This window comes from Sorex fumeus, unplaced genomic scaffold (genome assembly GCF_029834395.1).
Source record: "Sorex fumeus unplaced genomic scaffold, SorFum_2.1 ptg000018l, whole genome shotgun sequence".
NCBI classification, from domain to species: Eukaryota; Metazoa; Chordata; class Mammalia; order Eulipotyphla; family Soricidae; genus Sorex; species Sorex fumeus.
In genome coordinates this window covers 22,104,132-22,123,127 of record NW_026606075.1, presented here as the reverse complement: position 1 = coordinate 22,123,127, position 18,996 = coordinate 22,104,132, and the positions used below count along the sequence as shown (strand labels likewise).

Here is an 18,996-nt window from a genome sequence, read left to right as displayed (position 1 = left end):
TTTTTTTTTCTGGGATCAGGGGAGGGGATAAAATGGTGAAATATAAAAAGTACTTGATAGGCTTTGTGTTAGTCTTAAAAATCTATTTCTTTTTTGTGGTGCTGGGATTAAACTCAGGGTCTCAGGTATTCAAGACAACTGCTCTAACCACTGAGTGACATTGCTGGCCCTTTAAAGCCGTTTGAAAAATATAACTCATGTGAAATAAATATAATTGTTAATGGCTACTTTGCTGGGGCTGCCACCAAACACTCATGCAGAGCCAATCAGCTTTCACTTACAACTTGCCCTGTTTTCCTATTAGATTGTTCCTCTATGTCTCTGTCCCTAGAAATGGCCAGGCCTTCTCTGGGCCTCGCACACTTGGACTATGTCTATGACAAGGTCAGAGCTTATGTGGGTCCTTTCTCAATCACTGTCTTGAACCATCCCAAATGGCAGCTCTGTATCTGCAGCTTTGCATTTGCAGAATCTGGCATGAGGCCTGAAGCATTGTAGATGTTAAACATATACAAATGGTGTATGGGGGTGTTTATAAATAAATTGGATTTTTCTGTCTTTTTTTGTCTTATTTTTATTTTATTTCTCAAAAAAGTCAGAAAGAGAGGCTAGAGAGATATGTACAAGGTTTTAGACACATGCCTGGCATATGTCCTCACTCAGGTTCAATGCATGGCACAATAATGGCTTTCTGAGCACTGCTGCGCATATCCCTAGAAGCTCTTAAGCACTGTTGGTGGTGCCCTGGTGGTTCATGGCATTGGTGCCCTGGTGGTTTGTGGCATTGCAGGGCCTGCACAGCACTGTGTCCTTGTGCCTTGGCACTGAACTATATGGCTTAGTTGGTTGAGTATCACTGGGTAGGGTCCAGGGACCCCTGAGCAATAATTGAAAGGTCCTCTTGCCAAAAAAAAAATCATAGAAGAAATCAGACTGGAAGCTGGTTAAAAACTCACGATATGTGGTTACTGTGATGCATTTTATGGAATTTTATGATGAGTCTAAAAATTAACTTATGAATATGAGACAGTGAGTCTGGAGAGCAAGGGTCTGACAGTAGGCACACTCAGAAATAAGGGTGTAGGGTAAAAGCCTGAGACAGTGAAGTACATTTCCTTGCATTAATCATGTTTTCATCTGCTAAAGGGGAGAGGGAGAGGGTGCTGACTGAATATTAACGCTGCTTAAATTAAAAATGCCTCTTTGCTGTCTCAGCCTTTTCAAAGCAAAATCGAGCAATTCGTGCAAACAAGGTCAGTTGAAAGTGCTCTGGCGGATTTCGTGGTGCCTGTTACAAAAATAACTAAGGTCAGAATAAAAGGGACCTTTCAACATCCCCTTAGCACACCTTCTACAGTCCAAAGAGGCCAGAGTGCCAAAGACTGTTGACCATAGATTTTGCAAAGCACCCTCATCAGACCTGGTTAATTCCACGCAGTGCTCTGCCTTGGCCTCTTTAACCATCTTATCGTTCCATAACGGTACCTCCTTGAGGCCAGAAAGGTTACACTCTACAAATCATTGTTAAAGGAAAGTTTTGGAGACTTCTTTTTCTTTTCTGCAATTTATGGAGGAAAACCTTGAAAACCATGCTCTCTCCTTACATACTACGCTTGTATTTTCTCACTCTCTTTAAAAGCAGAGATTTTGCCTTTTATTTTATTTCTTCTGGATCCTGAAATTTTTCTGCTTATTTACTGTGTCTCAACCCCTTCAAGTGATGTCATAGGCAGTGTGTACATGTTATTGTGGCAGTACACACGTCAAATGTGTACTGTGAGCATTTGGGAAATTCTGTGATGACATGATCAGTGGGGGCCTGATGAAGAAATTCCAGCTGTTCCAAGAAGAGAATCTGGGGCTGGAGCAATAGTTCAGTGGTTAGGACACTTGTCTTGCATTTGGTCAACCCAACTTTTGTCTCCAGCATCCCATATGGTCCCCCAATGTCACCAGGAATAATTCCCTAGTGCAGAGCCAGGAGTAACCCCTGAGCACTGTCAGGTGTGCCTCCCCCCTACCCCAAAGAAAGGATAGATTCTGGTCTAAGAACCTTTGCATGACTTGGGGAATATTGTTGTTGATGAGATACAGGCTGTTGATTCATTTGTGAAGCTTAACCTGTGATCAATTCTGCTGACAGAATCCCATCTGTGCTGGGTGAGGAGCTGCCTGCTTGTGGCCAGCATTACTGGGAAACCACAGTCACAGACTGTCCAGCGTATCGACTTGGCATCTGCTCCAGCTCGGCTGTGCAGGCCGGCGCCCTGGGACAAGGGGAGACTTCATGGTACATGCACTGCTCTCAACCACAGAGGTAAGGTATTCCCACTCCCCCACTTCTCCATCCCAACTCCTCCCCCAAATCAAAAAGTGGTGAACTGATGTCTAGACAGAGGGCTCTGTGGAGCCTAATCAAGTGCCTTCTACTTCTCTGACCAACTTCTGTATCAAATAAAAAATAAACAAAAACAAAAGGGCAAGTATTGAAGATTAAACCATTATTCTGATTGCTGAGGAAGTCACCTTTAGAAAACGTGTTTATACCTGAAGTCCAGAATATTTTCTACATTTAATCCTACTAATCAATAGACTTGTACACACTCAGTTTGGGCCCAACCAGCTTTTACTCCCAGGAGGGCAGCACCTTGGAGAAGTAGTAAAAGATATATGTTCTCCAGAAAGCTCATAACCAAGAGAAAGGGAAGAAGTGAACTCCAGGCTATGCATCACCCATTTTTCCTTCTATAACCTTTCCCACAAAAGTGATGCTAAAAAGGATTTTCATTAGTTTTTATCGGGGGTGGTCAACTATAGCCCCAATCCACACAAGCCTGTCTTTATAAATAAAGTTTTATTGAAACACAATCATGCTCATTTGTTCATATGTTGGTTATAGCTCCTTTTGTACTCAGTGGTAGAGTTGACTAGTTGCAACTAAACCCAAATCATCCCAGAGCCTAAAATACTTAATCTGGCACTTTTAGAAAAAGTTTGTTGAATGCTGGTCTGCATTATTTGTATTATAGTTAGTTAATGTGCAAAACCCTTTAGCCTGTCTTCATCTCAGAGAGTTAAGGCAAGTATATTGTGATCTGAATTTATTTATAGTATGTTTTCATATAAAGAGCATAGGACTGGGAGCCAGAGACTCGATTTTAATCCTGGCTTCATCTGGACTTCTTTTCTCTGGGCTGTGCAGCACAAGTTGGTTAACCCTTTGAACATATCACATTTGCCTCCTCAATATACTTGATCTGCTAACACTGGGGGCTATAAGGTAGCATAATGTTGGTACAGGAAGAGGTTTGAAATTGTAACAGTATCATACTAATTTTAAGCATTATTCAAATGTAGTGCTTTAAAATGAAGCTCTCAGTGCTTGCATGTTCCCAGAAAAAAGGCCCACAGATTGGGATTTTACATATCTTTAGTTGCACATTTCTCCCAGCAACTCCTCTGACAGAGTTTGAATCTCTGACATGGCTTATAAAGACTTCATCTCCAAGAGCTATTTAAAGTCACATTTCAACAAATCAGACCGATTATGATGACTTGATAGTGTTTGTGCAATAGTTAAGGACCTAGCCCCAGCCCCAGAGTCTATAAAATTACTCAGGCCTGGAACTTATAATTTGATTTAAAGCTGGAATGATGTATTGATTTAATGAAAACTTCCTTAGACACTTGATCCCTTAAAAACCCAAACCCAAGACTAACCCCAGTAATACATTTTTTTTTAGACTGTAGCACTGCACTGCTGTATAGCACTGTCCTACCATTGTTCATCGATTTGCTCAAGCGGGCACCAGTAACATCTCCATTGTGAGACTTGTTGTTACTGTTTTTGGCAGATACACCATGGGGAGCTTGCCAGGCTCTGTCTTGTGGGCGGGATACTCTCAGTAGCTTGCCCAACTCTCCGAGAGGAGCAGAGGAATTGAACCCGGGTTGGCCGTGTGCAAGGCAAATGCCCTACCCGCTGTGCTAGAGTGGAATTAAATATTTTGTTCAGTAGATTCACAGTTTTCTGCTTTGACTCTTTCATGCTCAGGTAGGTTCTGTAAACTCTAGCTCTGAAGATATGAAGAGAACTGCTATGGCAGACAGTTTATGTCATAATTTTTATTCTACTTGCATAAAATTCAAGTTTTATAATTGTCATAAAAGAGAAAGAGTCTAAGGAAAAAAGAGTCAACTGAATTTCTTCCTGTCTATTCTTACCTTATCCCTCTATTTAAACACTTTTTTTAAATTAAAGAATCATGATTTTCTCCAAGAGTACTGCACCACATTTGATGGGGTTCAAAGTAGGAGGCAACCAATATTAGAGGGAAATTTTTTTTACAGATATATATATATACATATGTGTATATATATATATATATATATATATATAAAGCACACAAAGCTCAACCTTTAACAATATGTTAGTGATCTCTTGGGCTGGAGTGATAGCACAGCAGGTAGGGCGTTTGCCTTGCATGCAACCAACATGGCCAACCTGAGTTCAATTCCTCCGCCCCTCTCGGAGAGCCTGGCAAGCTACCGAGAGTATCTCGTCCGCACGGCAAAGCCTGGCAAGCTATCCGTGACGTATTGGATATACCAAACACAGTAACAACAAGTCCCACGATGGAGATGTTACTGGGCCCACTCGAGCAAATCAATGAACAAGGGGAGGACAGTGACAGTGACAGTGATCTCTTATAGAAGGGCTTAATGGCCCCTGGATGAAATACAACAGTCTACATACTCTTTCCTCTAAGGATACTTTTTAGTTGCATTTTCAGCAGTTTTTCATAACAAACAATACAAAATATATTATTTAGGTTCTGCTTTGGGGCAGAGATTGGGGTTTGGGATGGAAACATCCAAAATATGGCAGTGGGAAGGTGTAACGGTGGTGGGATTGGTATCTGAATATTAAATGTAATCAAATATTGCGAACGACTTTATAAGATAAAAAAATTACAAAAAGAATCATGATTTACAAAGTTACTGATAGTTGAGTTATAGGCATAAAATAATTCAATACCAATCCCTCCACCTGTGTCAACTTCCCTCCACCAGTGTTCTCAGATTTCCCACTCACCCCAACCCCCACTATACCCCCCTCCTGTCAGCACATTACAGAGTTTCAGTGGTTGATACTTAGATCTCACGTTTTCATTTTATTTTGAATCTGTGCTTTGGATATATAGCTCTCTCCTTCACTCAGATCGCTGGTGTAACTGAAGCCAGGTGCCTGTTCACCCATTACTCCTCAAGGTTTCTTTACCTCCTTTATCAGTTGCAGCAGCAGTATGCCTCTTGCCAGTCTACTCCAAGATAGTCTATATGTCATAATTGGCAAATGTGTATAAACCATCATTTTCATTACATCCCTTCTTTTTTTCTGCTCAAAAACCTGCAGATGTCTAAAGTGATGTCAGCACTCAGATGGGACCATAAAATGGGGATCCTAGAAAAAAGGTGACTAACCTAGGGGATCATAGCCAGCAGGGGTAGAAAAGGGCCTGTGTCGAGGTTGGGTGTTAACTATGGGGTGCGGGAATCAGATACAGAGAGTTCCAGGGTTATGGAGGTGTCAGTTATCTGGATGATTCCTTTCTGAACAGGAACTGACAATCTGAAGGAGGGGCAAGCAAGAGCTGAGCAGAGAATCAGGATCCATGGCAGATGGATCTTGTTTAGGGCCTAAATATGACAAGAGAAAAATGAAGTGCTCGGTTGTAAATGGAAGAAAGCAGAGCAGTGCAGATCCCAGCTCTGTGGAATGGCTGGAAAGTCTTCAGAAAATTATATTTCTTTGGCCTCCATAATGGAGTTTGGCTCCAAGAAGAATTGGGACTGGGACTGGGCCTGTAGACCCTGGGACCTTCCAAGCAAGGATGGGAAAATCATTCCTTTGGGCATTTAGAACCCTCTAGGCCAGTGCTGTGAAATAGATCATTTTGTGAAAATGGGCAGTGTTTTGTCACACCTGGAGGTTGAGAATTTGAGATGTGGTTCCTAGGACGGAAGAATTGGATTTTGCATTTTTTTAAGTTGTAATTAAACGTGTGGCCACTTGTGGATAGTGGCTATTCAATTGGTCTGTGACATCTATGTGGTACCCACAATCATTCTCACATCCACCCCAAACATGTCAGATAGGTGGTTTGTTCTCCCAAATGCCCAGGCTTTCCCTCCCACCTCTCTATTTCTTCTCTAGATACACTGCCTGGATTGCTTTCTCTCAGTGTCCCCCTCCCTTGCCCTGCCTCTTCTTTTAGACTATATATGAGCCTTTCTGCTCCCAAACCTTCTGTAAGAGTCCAATCCTTTGCTGCCTCTCTCTATTATTGCCATCTGCGACCTCTGTTCTTGAAGTCCCCAGAACATGACAGTGTTTCTCTGCCCTTTCAGTCAAGCTTCCTTCTGCTGATGAAGTTGCCAACTTGCCCCTCTCTAATTCTGGTCCTTCTAATACAGACTTCACAGGTCTTAAAGTTCATTGGTCTTTTTGTCATGGTAAAGTCACTTACCTCAGTTTAAGACCTCAGTCTGTCATGGTATCACTGTGTTCCTACGCATCTGACCTGCCATATCCACAGGTCTTTCCCTCACTGCTTCTCTCTCACCTTTTATTTCATCCCTCCCTCTTCTTTCAGGACCCTGCCTTTCATTTCTAAGGCTTCCAGGAGAAAACTCCAAAGTTGAGTTCTTTTTTACATGGAGCAATCTAATTGTTCTGTCAGCCATTTCTTCTTTTCAGCCTGACCCTGAACCTTTTCTCTCCCAACCAAATAGGTCCCTAAAATTTAGTTTTCAAGCACTTGGAACATCTGTGCCTTGATCTGGAGTTTCAGCCACAGTGCATCTTTAAGTAACAACCTTTCCTTTCCTGCTTAGTAGAGTATGTCTGGGTTCCTGGAGGCGGCAAAGACTATATGACCCTTCACTTCCCAGAGTGATTAGTAAATGATAAACATGCAGTTATGCCCAATAACTACTTGTTGAATTTATCTGAGTAGAAGAGAAAAATACAAAGTAACTCCTATTAGCTACAAGACTTCATTGACGTCAAAATTGAAAAGGTGAAAAGGAAAGTTGGTTTGGGGGTCAAGGGTCTTGATAACAAAGATGGAGCCAGGCAAATAAAAGTGTCTCCTAAGTGTCATAAAGGCCCTTATATAAGCTATCTCTAAATTTTTAAAGCTGTATTTTTTAACACAAATGCATTTTTATGATGGCAGTCCTGTGGTACTTTTAAAAATACGTGGCAGCCTCAGAGGAATTTTATTAAAAAGAATGACATGCCATGAATGCGGTAGTTAAAACATGTGGGCAGCTGGGAAAGAATTAGAATGTTGAGAGAAATCACAAGGCAAGCATATGTTGGTTATTCTGGGACTGCCTCCTAATGTGGAAAGGAGCAAAAGTCTTCAAAATGCTCATCTGTTGGTATGAACTATGCTTTTTTTTAAATCTGAGAAGATCTGGTTACAGTATTTGGGACAAGGTTATCATAACTCATTTTTTGATATGTTAATTGAAGTTAATGGCTAAAAATCATCTCTAGGTGATTTTCTGTCTTGTGTCCCCTCAGATCTCCCATGTTTCAAAATTCTTGTTCTGTTTCCTTTCAGATACACATTTTTCTACAGTGGCATAGTGAGCAACGTTCATGTGACGGAGCATCCCAACAGAGTGGGTATTCTGCTGGACTACATCAACCAGAGGCTGGTTTTCATAAATGCTGAAAGTGGACAGTTACTCTTTATCATTAGACACAGGTTTAATGAGGGGGTGCACCCTGCCTTTGCCCTGGAGAAACCTGGAAAATGTACTTTGCACCTTGGAATAGAGCCCCCAGATTCTGCAAGGCACAAGTGAACATTGACCTCCTGTTTGCCAGAACAATAATTCAAATATTGAAGGGTTTGGGCTTCTTTTCTTGGGATGATCTACAGCATTCAGAATGTCTCCCACACCTTTGCACTAGTGATAGCTACACTCAGAGTGGTCAGAACATGAGCAAAACCACTAAGAAGACCAACTCTCTAGAGCAGTGTGTGAGTGGAAAAGGTGGAGAAAACAGTCTTCTACTTAAGTTTGTGCTCTTCGTGGAATTAAGAGAATTTATGCCTGGCTTGGGAATCAAACAGAGAAATGATCTTCCATCTGTTTTATTAGTAAAGGAAATCCTCACTGGACAGGTATAGAGCAAAGAGAAGATTATGCTGTCAACCATATCCTCTGACTAGAAAAAGACTTTTTCCATAAGAAAAATGTCACCTCACTTCACTAATGGATGATGAATCCTAATCATCAGAGAAAGAGAGAGTTTAAACTGTTCTAAACTGATAATGAACTCTTTTGTAATAATACATACTGTAGAACTAGAGTCTCTTTCCCTTGACATTTCAAATGTAGAAAAGTGCTAGATACTAGACATTTCCATTTTGTTAAATAAATGGTAGAGGTTATAAAACAGAGCGTATTATGTGACTTTATTATTAGTAATTTACCAACCAGTTTGGCATCTCTGAACCAAGACAAGGTGCAGAATAAATAACCATCACATTTCAGTGCTATGATAAATTTTGTGCTATGATAAATTTTCATGTGAGAGTTTTACTTACATTTGTTTTGAAGTCCAAATAATTTCATACTATCATTATACTCATCTGCAAGAAGCCCAGACTTTTTTGTAAAATAAAATGATCTGTGATTTTTAGATATCTCATTTAACTCTCTCAAAAGTTTCCTATACTATACGACTATATGGCGGGCTGGAGTGATAGCACAGCGGGTAGGGTGTCCGCCTTACAAGCGGCCAACATGGCCGACCCGAGTTCGATTCCTCCGCCCCTCTCCGAGAGCCCGGCAAGCTACCGAGAGTGTTCGATATGCCAGACACAGTAACAACAAAGTCTCCAATGGAGACGTTACTGGGCCTGCTCGAGCAAATTGACGATCAACGGGAGGGCCTTTACCGTTTACGACTATATGGCAAGTTGTTAAATATGGAGTTCATTCTGAGATGTTTACTCTTGTTTTCTATAATATAAATACTTAATAACTGAATTTAGCACTGCGCTGCACTGTAGCACTGTCCTCCCATTGTTCATCTATTTGCTTGAGCGTGCACCAGTAACGTCTCAATAATTGAATTTGCATTTGAAAAATCTATATTGCTGGCTTTCTAATATCATGATTGTGGATATGTTCTAAGATCTATTGTTTAATAGCTATAAAAGCTACTTTGGATCTGTAACTACATTAATTAAAGCCCCTTCGAAGCCATCACCACTCTGCTTTGAAATTAGAGCAGCTGTGGGCAAGATGGGTTCTCAGTGAATGGTGGGTGTGGGGAGGGGATAACTTGCTCTTCTGTTGAGGATGTTAATGCCATGTTTTCCAAACTTTCAAGGTGTTATCATTAGACTCTGATCAGCAGCCCATGGTTATAATTACTTTTTTCTGTTGGAAATGCAGTATACTTTTAAAAATGACAATAGCAGCAACCATAGGTATTTTAGAATTAGTCTAATTTGGGATTTCTCCAAAAGCAAACCTCAAGATATTGATTAAAAACTGGTTGTATATGCAGAAGGATAATCCCTCCTGTGAGGAAGTAGGGAAAATGAGGCAGGAAGGAGGAAAGAAAAAAAAGGTATGTTTTCTGAGTGGCATAATAAATAAGTGTGAGCTACTGGAGTTTCCTGTGCTGAGGCACCACTAGAAACCCCAAGGAATATGCCTCAGGCTGATGTTTAGCCACTAATGTCCACCCCTTTTGGTTCCAGGGAGCATTAACTTTCCATCCTCTAGTTTTTTTCAGGTTGCGTTCCTTGTAAGCAAGGTTTTTCCATTGTCCCAAGAAAAACCTCGAGCGGGCCCAGTAACGTCTCCATTGGAGACTTTGTTGTTACTGTGTCTGGCATATAGAATACTCTCGGTAGCTTGCCGGGCTCTCCGAGAGGGGCGGAGGAATCGAACTCAGGTCGGCCATCTTGGCCGCTTGTAAGGCGAACGCCCTACCGCTGTGCGAGTTCGATTCCTCCGCCCCTCTCGGAGAGCCCGGCAAGCTACCAAGAGTATTCGATATGCCAAACACAGTAACAAGAAAAACCTCAGGACAAGGAAATGAGAAACACTGGTGCTTGTCTGTGTATTGAAAATTGTAGAATGTAGGTGCATTGAAGTGAGCTGGGAGTATATGGCACAGAACACAAGCATCTACCAACAAGCTGGAAGCAGTTCTGCCATCATGGAGAAAGTCACTGTAGTGGGAAGAACTGGTTCAACGTCTGATTCAGTTCTTCCTAGGAGATGACTTTATCCATCTCTGCCCCATCAACCCTCCTCCCCCGCTCACACACCCTTCGGGTCATTGGAGAATCAGATTAAATAAGCACTGAAATGGCATCAAATTTTGAGGTTTATAAGACATACTGAGGAGATATTTCAAAGATCCTCCATGCCCTGCCTTCCATCGCATTCCCTCCTATTTCTGACTCTTAGGCAAGTGAGTGGGAAGGCAGCACTCTGGGACCAGGAGATTCATATTTTAGCTGCTTCTGTTTCCATAAACATACTAGATTTCCTCTTGATTCCTGAAGAGTTACTTTAGTGAAGATAAGTCGAGTGAAGTTTATTAACATTACTTCCTCACATTATTTTTTAAAAATTTTTATTAGTGAAACACCATGAGGTATAGTTGTAGACTTACAAATTTTTGTGGTTGGGTTTCAGTTATACAATGATCAAATACCCATCCCTCCACCAGTGCCCATTCTCCACCACCACTGACCCCAGTGTACCTCCCACCACAGAATGTACGATTCTCAAAAAATTAGAAATTGAGCTCCCATTTGACCCAGCAATACCACTTCTGGGGATATATCCCAGAGAGGCAAAAAAGTATAGTTGGAGTGTCATCTGCACATGTTTGTTCATTGCAGCACTGTTTACAATAGCTAGAATCTGGAAAAATCCTGAGTGCCCGAGAACAGATGACTGGTTAAAGAAACTTTGGTACATCTACACAATGGAGTACTATGTAGCTGTTAGAAAGGATGAAATCATGAAATTTATATACAAGTGGTATTACATGGAAAGTATCATGCTAAGTGAAATGAATCAGAAAGAGAAGGACAGACATAGAAAGATTTCATTCATCTGGGGAACATAAAGTAACAACATCAGAGACTAACACCCAAGAATAGCCGAGGTAAGTACCAGGAGGTTTACTCCATGACTTCGAGACCAGCCGCACATGCTAGGGGAAAAGGCAGCTCAGATAGAGAAGGGAGCACCAAATAAAGGGTGTTGGGAGGATACTCCCAGGATGGGAGATGTGTGCTGAGAGTAGACTATAGTGATTGCCACTCAATGCCTCTTTTGAAAACTACAGCTTCCTCACATTAAGCTATCTTTCCTCCTTGCTTCTTCTCTGAATTTCGTTTTTTCCCTTCTTGTTTTTCCCCCTTGACCCAACACAGATGATCAGAGAAAGAAAAGAAATCCAGCAAATTTTGAGTGTAATCAGTACTCTGGAGTATTTAAATACTAGATACAAATAACATGTAGAGCTTATTGCACAGTCTCTTTAAATCCTTAGCAAAGCCTTCCACACTAAATAAAAATAGTTGCCATATTATAGATGAGGAGACCAGTCTTAATGCAGTTTAAATAAATTGTTCAGTTATAACCAGTAGGTGGCAGAGTGTGGATTTAGATGTAATTCAAATCCTGAACTAAGAATAAGATGGTAGTTTCTTTTGTTTTAAAATTAAAGATCATTAATCACATATCTGTAGTATTTGAAAGTTATGCGGGCATAAACACCATGCACACATATGGCCTATATATACACATATTCCTGCATAGTTCATACATACAACATTCTCCCCTTCCGAATTACTTTCCAGATGCTGCTGTGTTGTGATGCTGTATAACTCCTGGTAGGCTTCTGGCAAGCTGCCTTTAACTCTTTCTTCAATAACAATGACTTTAGTAAGTATTTAGAAGTGTCTAAAGTGAGCAGGCATAGTTTTTGTCAAAATGAGTAATATGTTTTTTTCTACTGCACCAAGCCAGAACATAGTTCTTTTGTTTATTTGGATATGCTTACCTAACTTTCAACAGAGCTGAAATATTACTTCATGACACTTACAAAATTGTGTATTTTAAATAGAAAGTCTCCAATCAGAAGCAGCCTAAAATCCCTGTTACTGAGGTAATAAGGAGGGGGAGCCATATGATATGCAAGCTGATGGGTAATAGTATATGATTCAGTTGGTCAGTGTAGATGCAATCTTACTGGTTGTTTTGCAAGCAATCATATTGATTATTTTACAAAGCCTCCTTTACATAAGGCATGATGAATCAGAAAACAAACACCTAAGGATGTGGATATGTAACATATATAAGTACAGGCCATGGTTTGAGTTGTTTGGTTTACAAAAGCTATTAAGTCTGGTATCTACATCCTCTGTAAGAACACAGAAGATATCTTATACTTTCTATAACACCTTCTCATCATGTAGGTTCTATTAATCATCTTGAGAGTTCCATTGATGGGATAATTTGTAGGATTCAACTATTTAGTTGATACTCATGGAAGTGCTTCATCACAGGCTAAGAATACAATAAACACACACTGGAAATTTGCCAAGAAATGGGCCATTTTGGAGGCTTATTTGTCTTCTGACTGTCAACTTGCACAGCATACCCTTTTTCTCTAGACCATAGTTGCGTTCATGAAGCATGTGGCTACTGGTAAGCTCCAAATCTTGTTGAGGGTAGGGGAAGCTTTCACATTGGGATAGTCACTTAGGTGTTTTTCTTTTCTCTTGCTATACAAATAAGCCTTTCATTGAAACTTGCCTCCCCTTTCTCTACAGACTCCAGTAAAAACAAGTTATTGCTAAACAATGCTGAGCAGACTGAGACTGAAGCTTAATGAGGCCCACAGCCAGTGCATTTGAAAACCAAACTATCACACTACCTTTTGCAAGAAGGGAAAGGGTTTATTGCAGTTAGAATACAATGAAGGCAGGAGCAATACTCAAATCTACAATTCTTGTCCCTTTATTCAGGGAATATTTATACAGGCAAGCCTGGCAAGCTACCCGTGATGTACTGGATATGCCAAACACAGTAACAGCAAGTCTCACGACGGAGACTTTACTGGGCCCGCTCGAGCAAACTGATGAACAATGGGAGAACAGTGATATTTATACAGGAAGAAGGAGGAGTTTGTAACTTTCATTTTATTTCTCAAAAAAAGAAAAACAGTTGATTTTAGGACAAACAGGATAGGAGATTTGAGAGGGGAAATGGAAGCCTCAGATTAAATAGATTGATGCTATGTTTTTCTGTATATTGCTCAAAAAAATGTAACTGCTTTATAGAATCTTCTGGGTGTTTTTTAAGGTGAAATGTAAGCAGCAACAAAGGTGTGGGGGGTGTCTGAGTTTTGTTTGTTGTTCCTTCCTGAGAAACAGTTGTTAACATGTTTACCTCTTTTGCAAAGTAGTTCTTACAAAAACAGTGAGAACTCTCATGGCTCTCTGTCCTACCCAACTTACCAATGCCAAGGCCTCTGTCTCTTTAGGGCATGGTTTCAATGCATCCTGATACAAAAGAGCTGATGGATTAATGTTTTCAGAATGCCACCAATTTTTCAGTCAATAGATTCTCTGGAAGAGGGAAATGGTCAATAGTTCTATAGGTATGAACTTTACTAGGCATTTTCTATACTGTATTCCTGAGCTCAGCTGCTGGGTGTGTTTAAATAATATTAGTAGCAGCTGAGTGTAACAACCTCTGATAACCATGGCTCCCTATTCTTGCTGGTTTGAACTGTTGACTCTGAATTACAACTGATATTTTAACTTCCCTAAACATTGATTCTCATCACCTTTAAACATCATGGAAGATTCACAGTTAGCATTTGTGGATGCTACCAAGCTACTGCCAGAGAAGGGTTGCACTCCCACAAAAAGGAATGTAGAACTAGGTGACCATGAGGGATAAGGAGAGAGGACAAGCTTTACGTTGGCTGTGACAGACATGGTTTGCAACAGCAGGGTCTAGATAAGACAGGGGATAAGACACATGCCTTTTACACAGCTGATCCCAGTACGGCTCCCCCCCTACACCTCGATAGCACCACATAGAGTCCCGCAAGCACTTACAGGAGTGACCACTGAGCACAGAGCCAGGATTATGCCCTGAGCACAGCCACATGTGACCCCAAACCCACCCCCCCACCACAAAATAAAAGAAAAAAAAAAGAGAAACACCAGTAGGAGCCAGAGATATTCCAAGGGAGTTTCCAGGATGATGATAAGCCTCAGTTCTGCCACTGCAGATCAGGCCACAGTGCCTGCGAATTTAATGTCTGTCAGCTGTGAACCAGAAGTGAGGCCTCCAGCTCTGGTGGCCTACATGACTGCTGCTATAGCAACTACAGACATGGCACTGAGGGGTACCAGCTGGAATAGAGGACCCTGTTGCAGACCTTCATGGAGGGGAGCCAGCTCTACCCACACATCTTCTCCCGCAGGGTGGACACACCTATCTACATGAGGCGGGAAAATGGCTCTGGGCTGGGGATGATAGTTCCTGTTTCTCTGCAGGTCAGAGGTGGTAGACGGGACACAAGCTTGGAAATTTTATTTTACACCCTTCACCTGATATAGTTATCTCCTCCTTTCTCAAGTGTCCTTAGTTGTATTACCAATGTTTATTAGCTTTTACAAAATATATGTTTGTTTACTCTGAATCAATACCTGTTTGTACTCAGAGTCTGCTCCTGGCTCTCTGCTCAGGGTTCAGGCCTGGAGGTGCTGGGATAGAGGGTGGGGACCATATGAAGTGCCGGAGTTCAAACCAGGGCAGGCAAAGGTCTTAACCTTGGTACTATGCCTCCGGTCCTCAATTATATTTTCTCTTATTGCACAAAAGGTGATATTGTCCAATACTCATCCTTTTCTTCCGACTTATTCCCTTCACATATTTCCTCCAGTTTCTTTTATTTTTTGTGAATGACAAAGTTTCATCTTTTCAAATATCTGTAAAATAATTGTATAAATTCACTTATTTTTTTTTCTTTTTGGGTCACACCTGGCAATACACAGGGGTTACTCCTGGCTCTGCGCTCAGGAATTACTCCTAGCAGTACTCAGAGGACCATATGGGATGCTGGGATTCGAACCCAGGTTGACCGCATGCAAGGCATATGCCCTACTTGCTGTGCTATCGCTCCAGCCCCTTATTTTAAAAAATTATTGGGAGTGGGGGTATGGTGCTGCCAGCAGGTCAATCTGTACCTGTGAGGGGAGTGTATCAGCAGCCTGATGGCACCTTCAGACTTCCAGTTACCCCAAAATTGCTGCTGTGCCTTTGGCCAAATCCCAAAAACTTAGGGCAAAGTTTACCAAGAAAGTAAACGACCAAAAGTTAGGTATGTGGGAGACACACCCACAAACCACCTCTGGCTCAGCTATATAATTGGAGGCATGGCCTCTCTGATTCCTGATTGAACTGCTTAACAGCCATGATCCCAGAGACTCAGAAACAAATCTCGAAACCCAGCGGCTTTTGGCAGAAATATGTCCGATCCCTGCAGTAGGTTACCCATGCTGGGCTAACCCAGGTGGGAATAAGTTTTGTGCCTTGGCCTGTTTCCCCTGGAGGCCCAGTGGCCGCCATCCTCCAGGGGCCTCTGGACAGTCAGGTTTGAGCCCGCAGTAATGAGACATTTTGGGCCTCACAGGATGGGGGTGGAGCCGGTCCTGTCCTCCCCACCCCAACGAGACCCCAAGTTATCGCCCACAAATGACCTCTCTGGGTTCTGATCAAGCTGCTTAATGGCCATGATCCCAGAGACTCAGAAACAAATCTCGAAGCCCAGTGGCTTTTGGCAGAAATGCATCTGGACCCCATAGTAGGTTACTGTTGCCAGGCCACCCCAGGGGGAAAAGGGTGTTGTCACTCGGCCTGCTCCCCCTTGGCGGCTCATTGGCCGTCATTCTCCAGAGGCCATTGGACAGTCAGGCTTGGGCCTGCAGTGACGAAACTCGTTGGGCCTCACAGGAGGGGGGTGGAGCCGGTCCTGTCCTCTCTGTCCCAGCGAGACTCCAAGTCATCACCCACGAATGGCCTCTCTGGCTCCTGATCAAGTTGCTTAATGGCCGTGATCCCAGAGACTCAGAAACAAATCTCAAAACCCAGCAGCTTTTGGCAGAAATGCATCTGGTTCCTGCAGTAGGTTACCGGTGCTAGGGCAACCCAGGTGGGAATAGGTTTTGTGCCTTGGCCTGTTCCCCCTGGTGGCCTGGTGGAACATTCTCCAGAGGCCACAGAACAGTCAGGTTTGGGGCTGTAGTGACAAGACACGCAGGGCCTCATGGGATGGGGGTGGAGCCGGTTCTGTCCTCACCACCCCAATGAGACCCCAAGTCATCACCCACGAACGACCTCTCTGGCTCCTGATCAAGCTGCTTAACGACCATGATCCCAGAGACTCAGGAGCAAATCTCGGAACCCAGCAGGTTTTGGCAGAAATCCCTCCAGATTTAAGTGTTAAAATTTTGGAATTTCAAAATCGCACAGCCACTACTGCAGTCACGCAACATCATATGTTATTCATAGCCAGCAATAGAGAGCAAATTGTCTACTGTTGCCTTTTCAGCAGATCTGAGTGTTGGGGTAAAATCTCAAATAATAATGGTGGGTCTGGTGTCAGAATATTGAATGTGCTCAAAGTAATGTGGAAATCATCTGCCCCACAGGTACGGGGAGGGTGTGGGATGGGGGTATACTGGCTTGTTGGGGGTGGAGAATGGGCACTGGTGAAGGTATGGGTGTTTCATTGTATGACTGAGACTTAAACCCAAAAACTTTGTAAAAAAATTATTGGGGGTTTTTGGGCTATGCCCAATGATGCTCATGGTTTACTCCTGGCTCTTGGCTCAGGGATCACTCCTGGTGAGCTTGGAGCATCATATGGGATGCCCAAGAGTAAACTTCAATAGGCTACATGCAAGGCAAGCACTCTGACCACTGCACTATCTTTCCAGCCTTTAATCTTTCTTATTTAATTATTTACTTATGGGTCTTTGATGATTTTTTTTTCCTTAGGTGCTTTCTGAACTCAGGAAAAGTTAGCTTAGGTCAGAGTTTCTAGATTGCCCCATAGATACATTGGATTATTTAAAGTTGATTTTAAGTGATAGAAATGGTTTGTGAATGCATTTTGCTTAGTTCTTTGAAAAACAAAACTTTGCCATGGGCCATTCTTATGGTTTTCACTTTACTTAATTTGAACTATTCAAGGCACATTTCAACAGATGAACAATAGCCACCATAGAAATTTGCCACCACCTCCCAAATTGTGGTTCTAAATTAATTTTAATTGCCTATCTGGTTAAATTCTAAATAATCTTTTGTTCAACTTAAGAGGTTAACATGTTAAACATACAAAGTAAACTGACATAAACTGATAAATGATATTTACTCTAAGATGTGAAAGAGCTCAATTTCTTTTATAAGAAAAAAGGAAGAGAGAGCTTTATAGGCTTTAACTTACTGTAGGGTGTGAGGATCTGAATTCTCATACCTTATAGTAAGATTTACTATAAGTAAGTAATGTTACTCTCTTAGTACAATGGATGAGGTGCTTGCCTTGCATGTGACCCTCCCTGGGTCTGATTCCTGGCACCACATACCCTCAGGCCCCACCAGAAATGATTTCTTAGCTCAGAGCCAGTAGTAAGCCCTGAGCACAGATGGGTATGGACCCCCACCCCCCCAAAAAAAGGGGAAGATATATGGTAGTCATTCAAAATCTATTTTATTAAATATATTTATTATATATAAGTATTTAGATATAGATATTACTGGTAGTAAGCCAAGACAAATTTACAGGCTTTAACTTACTGTAGGGTGTGAGGATCTGAATTCTCATACCTTATAGTAAGATTTACTATAAGTAAGTAATGTTACTTCTCTTAGAATAAATTCTCCTTTATTCTAAGAGAAGTAAAATAATATGACTTTATTCAAGTAGTTGTTGCATTTTGTTACATGTACAATTAATCTGAAGTTTAAAATAACATTCCTTAAGTAAGTTTCCTTATTTCTGAGAGATAGTTAAATATTTTTAAAGAGATTTAAAAAATATTAGAATAGTTGATCCATTTTTTTGTATCTACAACTGACATGAGGTGAAAAAAAGAAATGAGCAATATACATTTGCTTATATTTGAAACTTGTTAAAATCTTGAATTTTCCAAAAGAAAGGCGAAAGTGAAAATATTTTCCATAAATAATTGAAAACGTTTTACGTCTTCAGATTCTGTATTTCAGTGAGTTTTCTTATTTTTTAAAAAAATTCTTTGAGGACATGACTTGGCAGTAGAGCACAGGCCTTGTTTGGGTAAAATCCTAGTTCAATCCCTGACATCACAAAAATTCTTTTACATATAAAATATTCTAAAATAAAATTTATACATAGAAAAGTAAAAGAAGAAAGAGATGATAAAGGAGAAGGAGAGGGAGGAGGATGAAGGAAGAAAAAAGAAGGAAGAAAGAAGGCAAGAAGATGAAAACAAGACAAGAAGAAGAAGAGGAAAAGTATGCATGAAACTATCATTACTAGTATTGTAAATTGCAGAACCTCAATAAAATGTAGTTCGAGAAGATGAAAAAGAACTGTGTTATAACAAGGCTGATGTTATCAGTGAATAATACAGTTTTGATGGAAGAGTTGGGGTTAATGAAAAAAATGTCCTCGCTAGAACATTCAACCAAATAAAGCTGACTATGAAACATTCAACATTGCTAGAAACCTCTTCTCAGCTCTTCTTTGGCTATCTCTTTCTGCCATATTGAACAAACTAGCCTCTCCATCCTACTCTCTCCATTCAACTTAATTTGCAGTTTCTCATTTCTGGTCTCTTTTTAATTATCCAGAGGAACTAGAAAACGTCA

The 18,996-nt window shown here is 41.2% G+C and overlaps 1 protein-coding gene across 1 annotated transcript in view; it reads left to right on the top strand.

Annotated features, from left to right (window-relative positions):
- Positions 1–8,734, top strand: part of CMYA5 (cardiomyopathy associated 5) — a 112,772-nt gene extending 104,038 nt beyond the window's left edge. The window contains exons 12-13 of the mRNA XM_056112513.1: positions 2,144–2,317; positions 7,635–8,734. Of these exons, the coding sequence (XP_055968488.1) occupies positions 2,144–2,317; positions 7,635–7,881 (421 nt within the window). The 3' untranslated portion in view covers positions 7,882–8,734. The remainder of the gene's footprint in view (positions 1–2,143; positions 2,318–7,634) is intronic.
- The last annotated feature ends 10,262 nt before the right edge of the window (positions 8,735–18,996 follow it).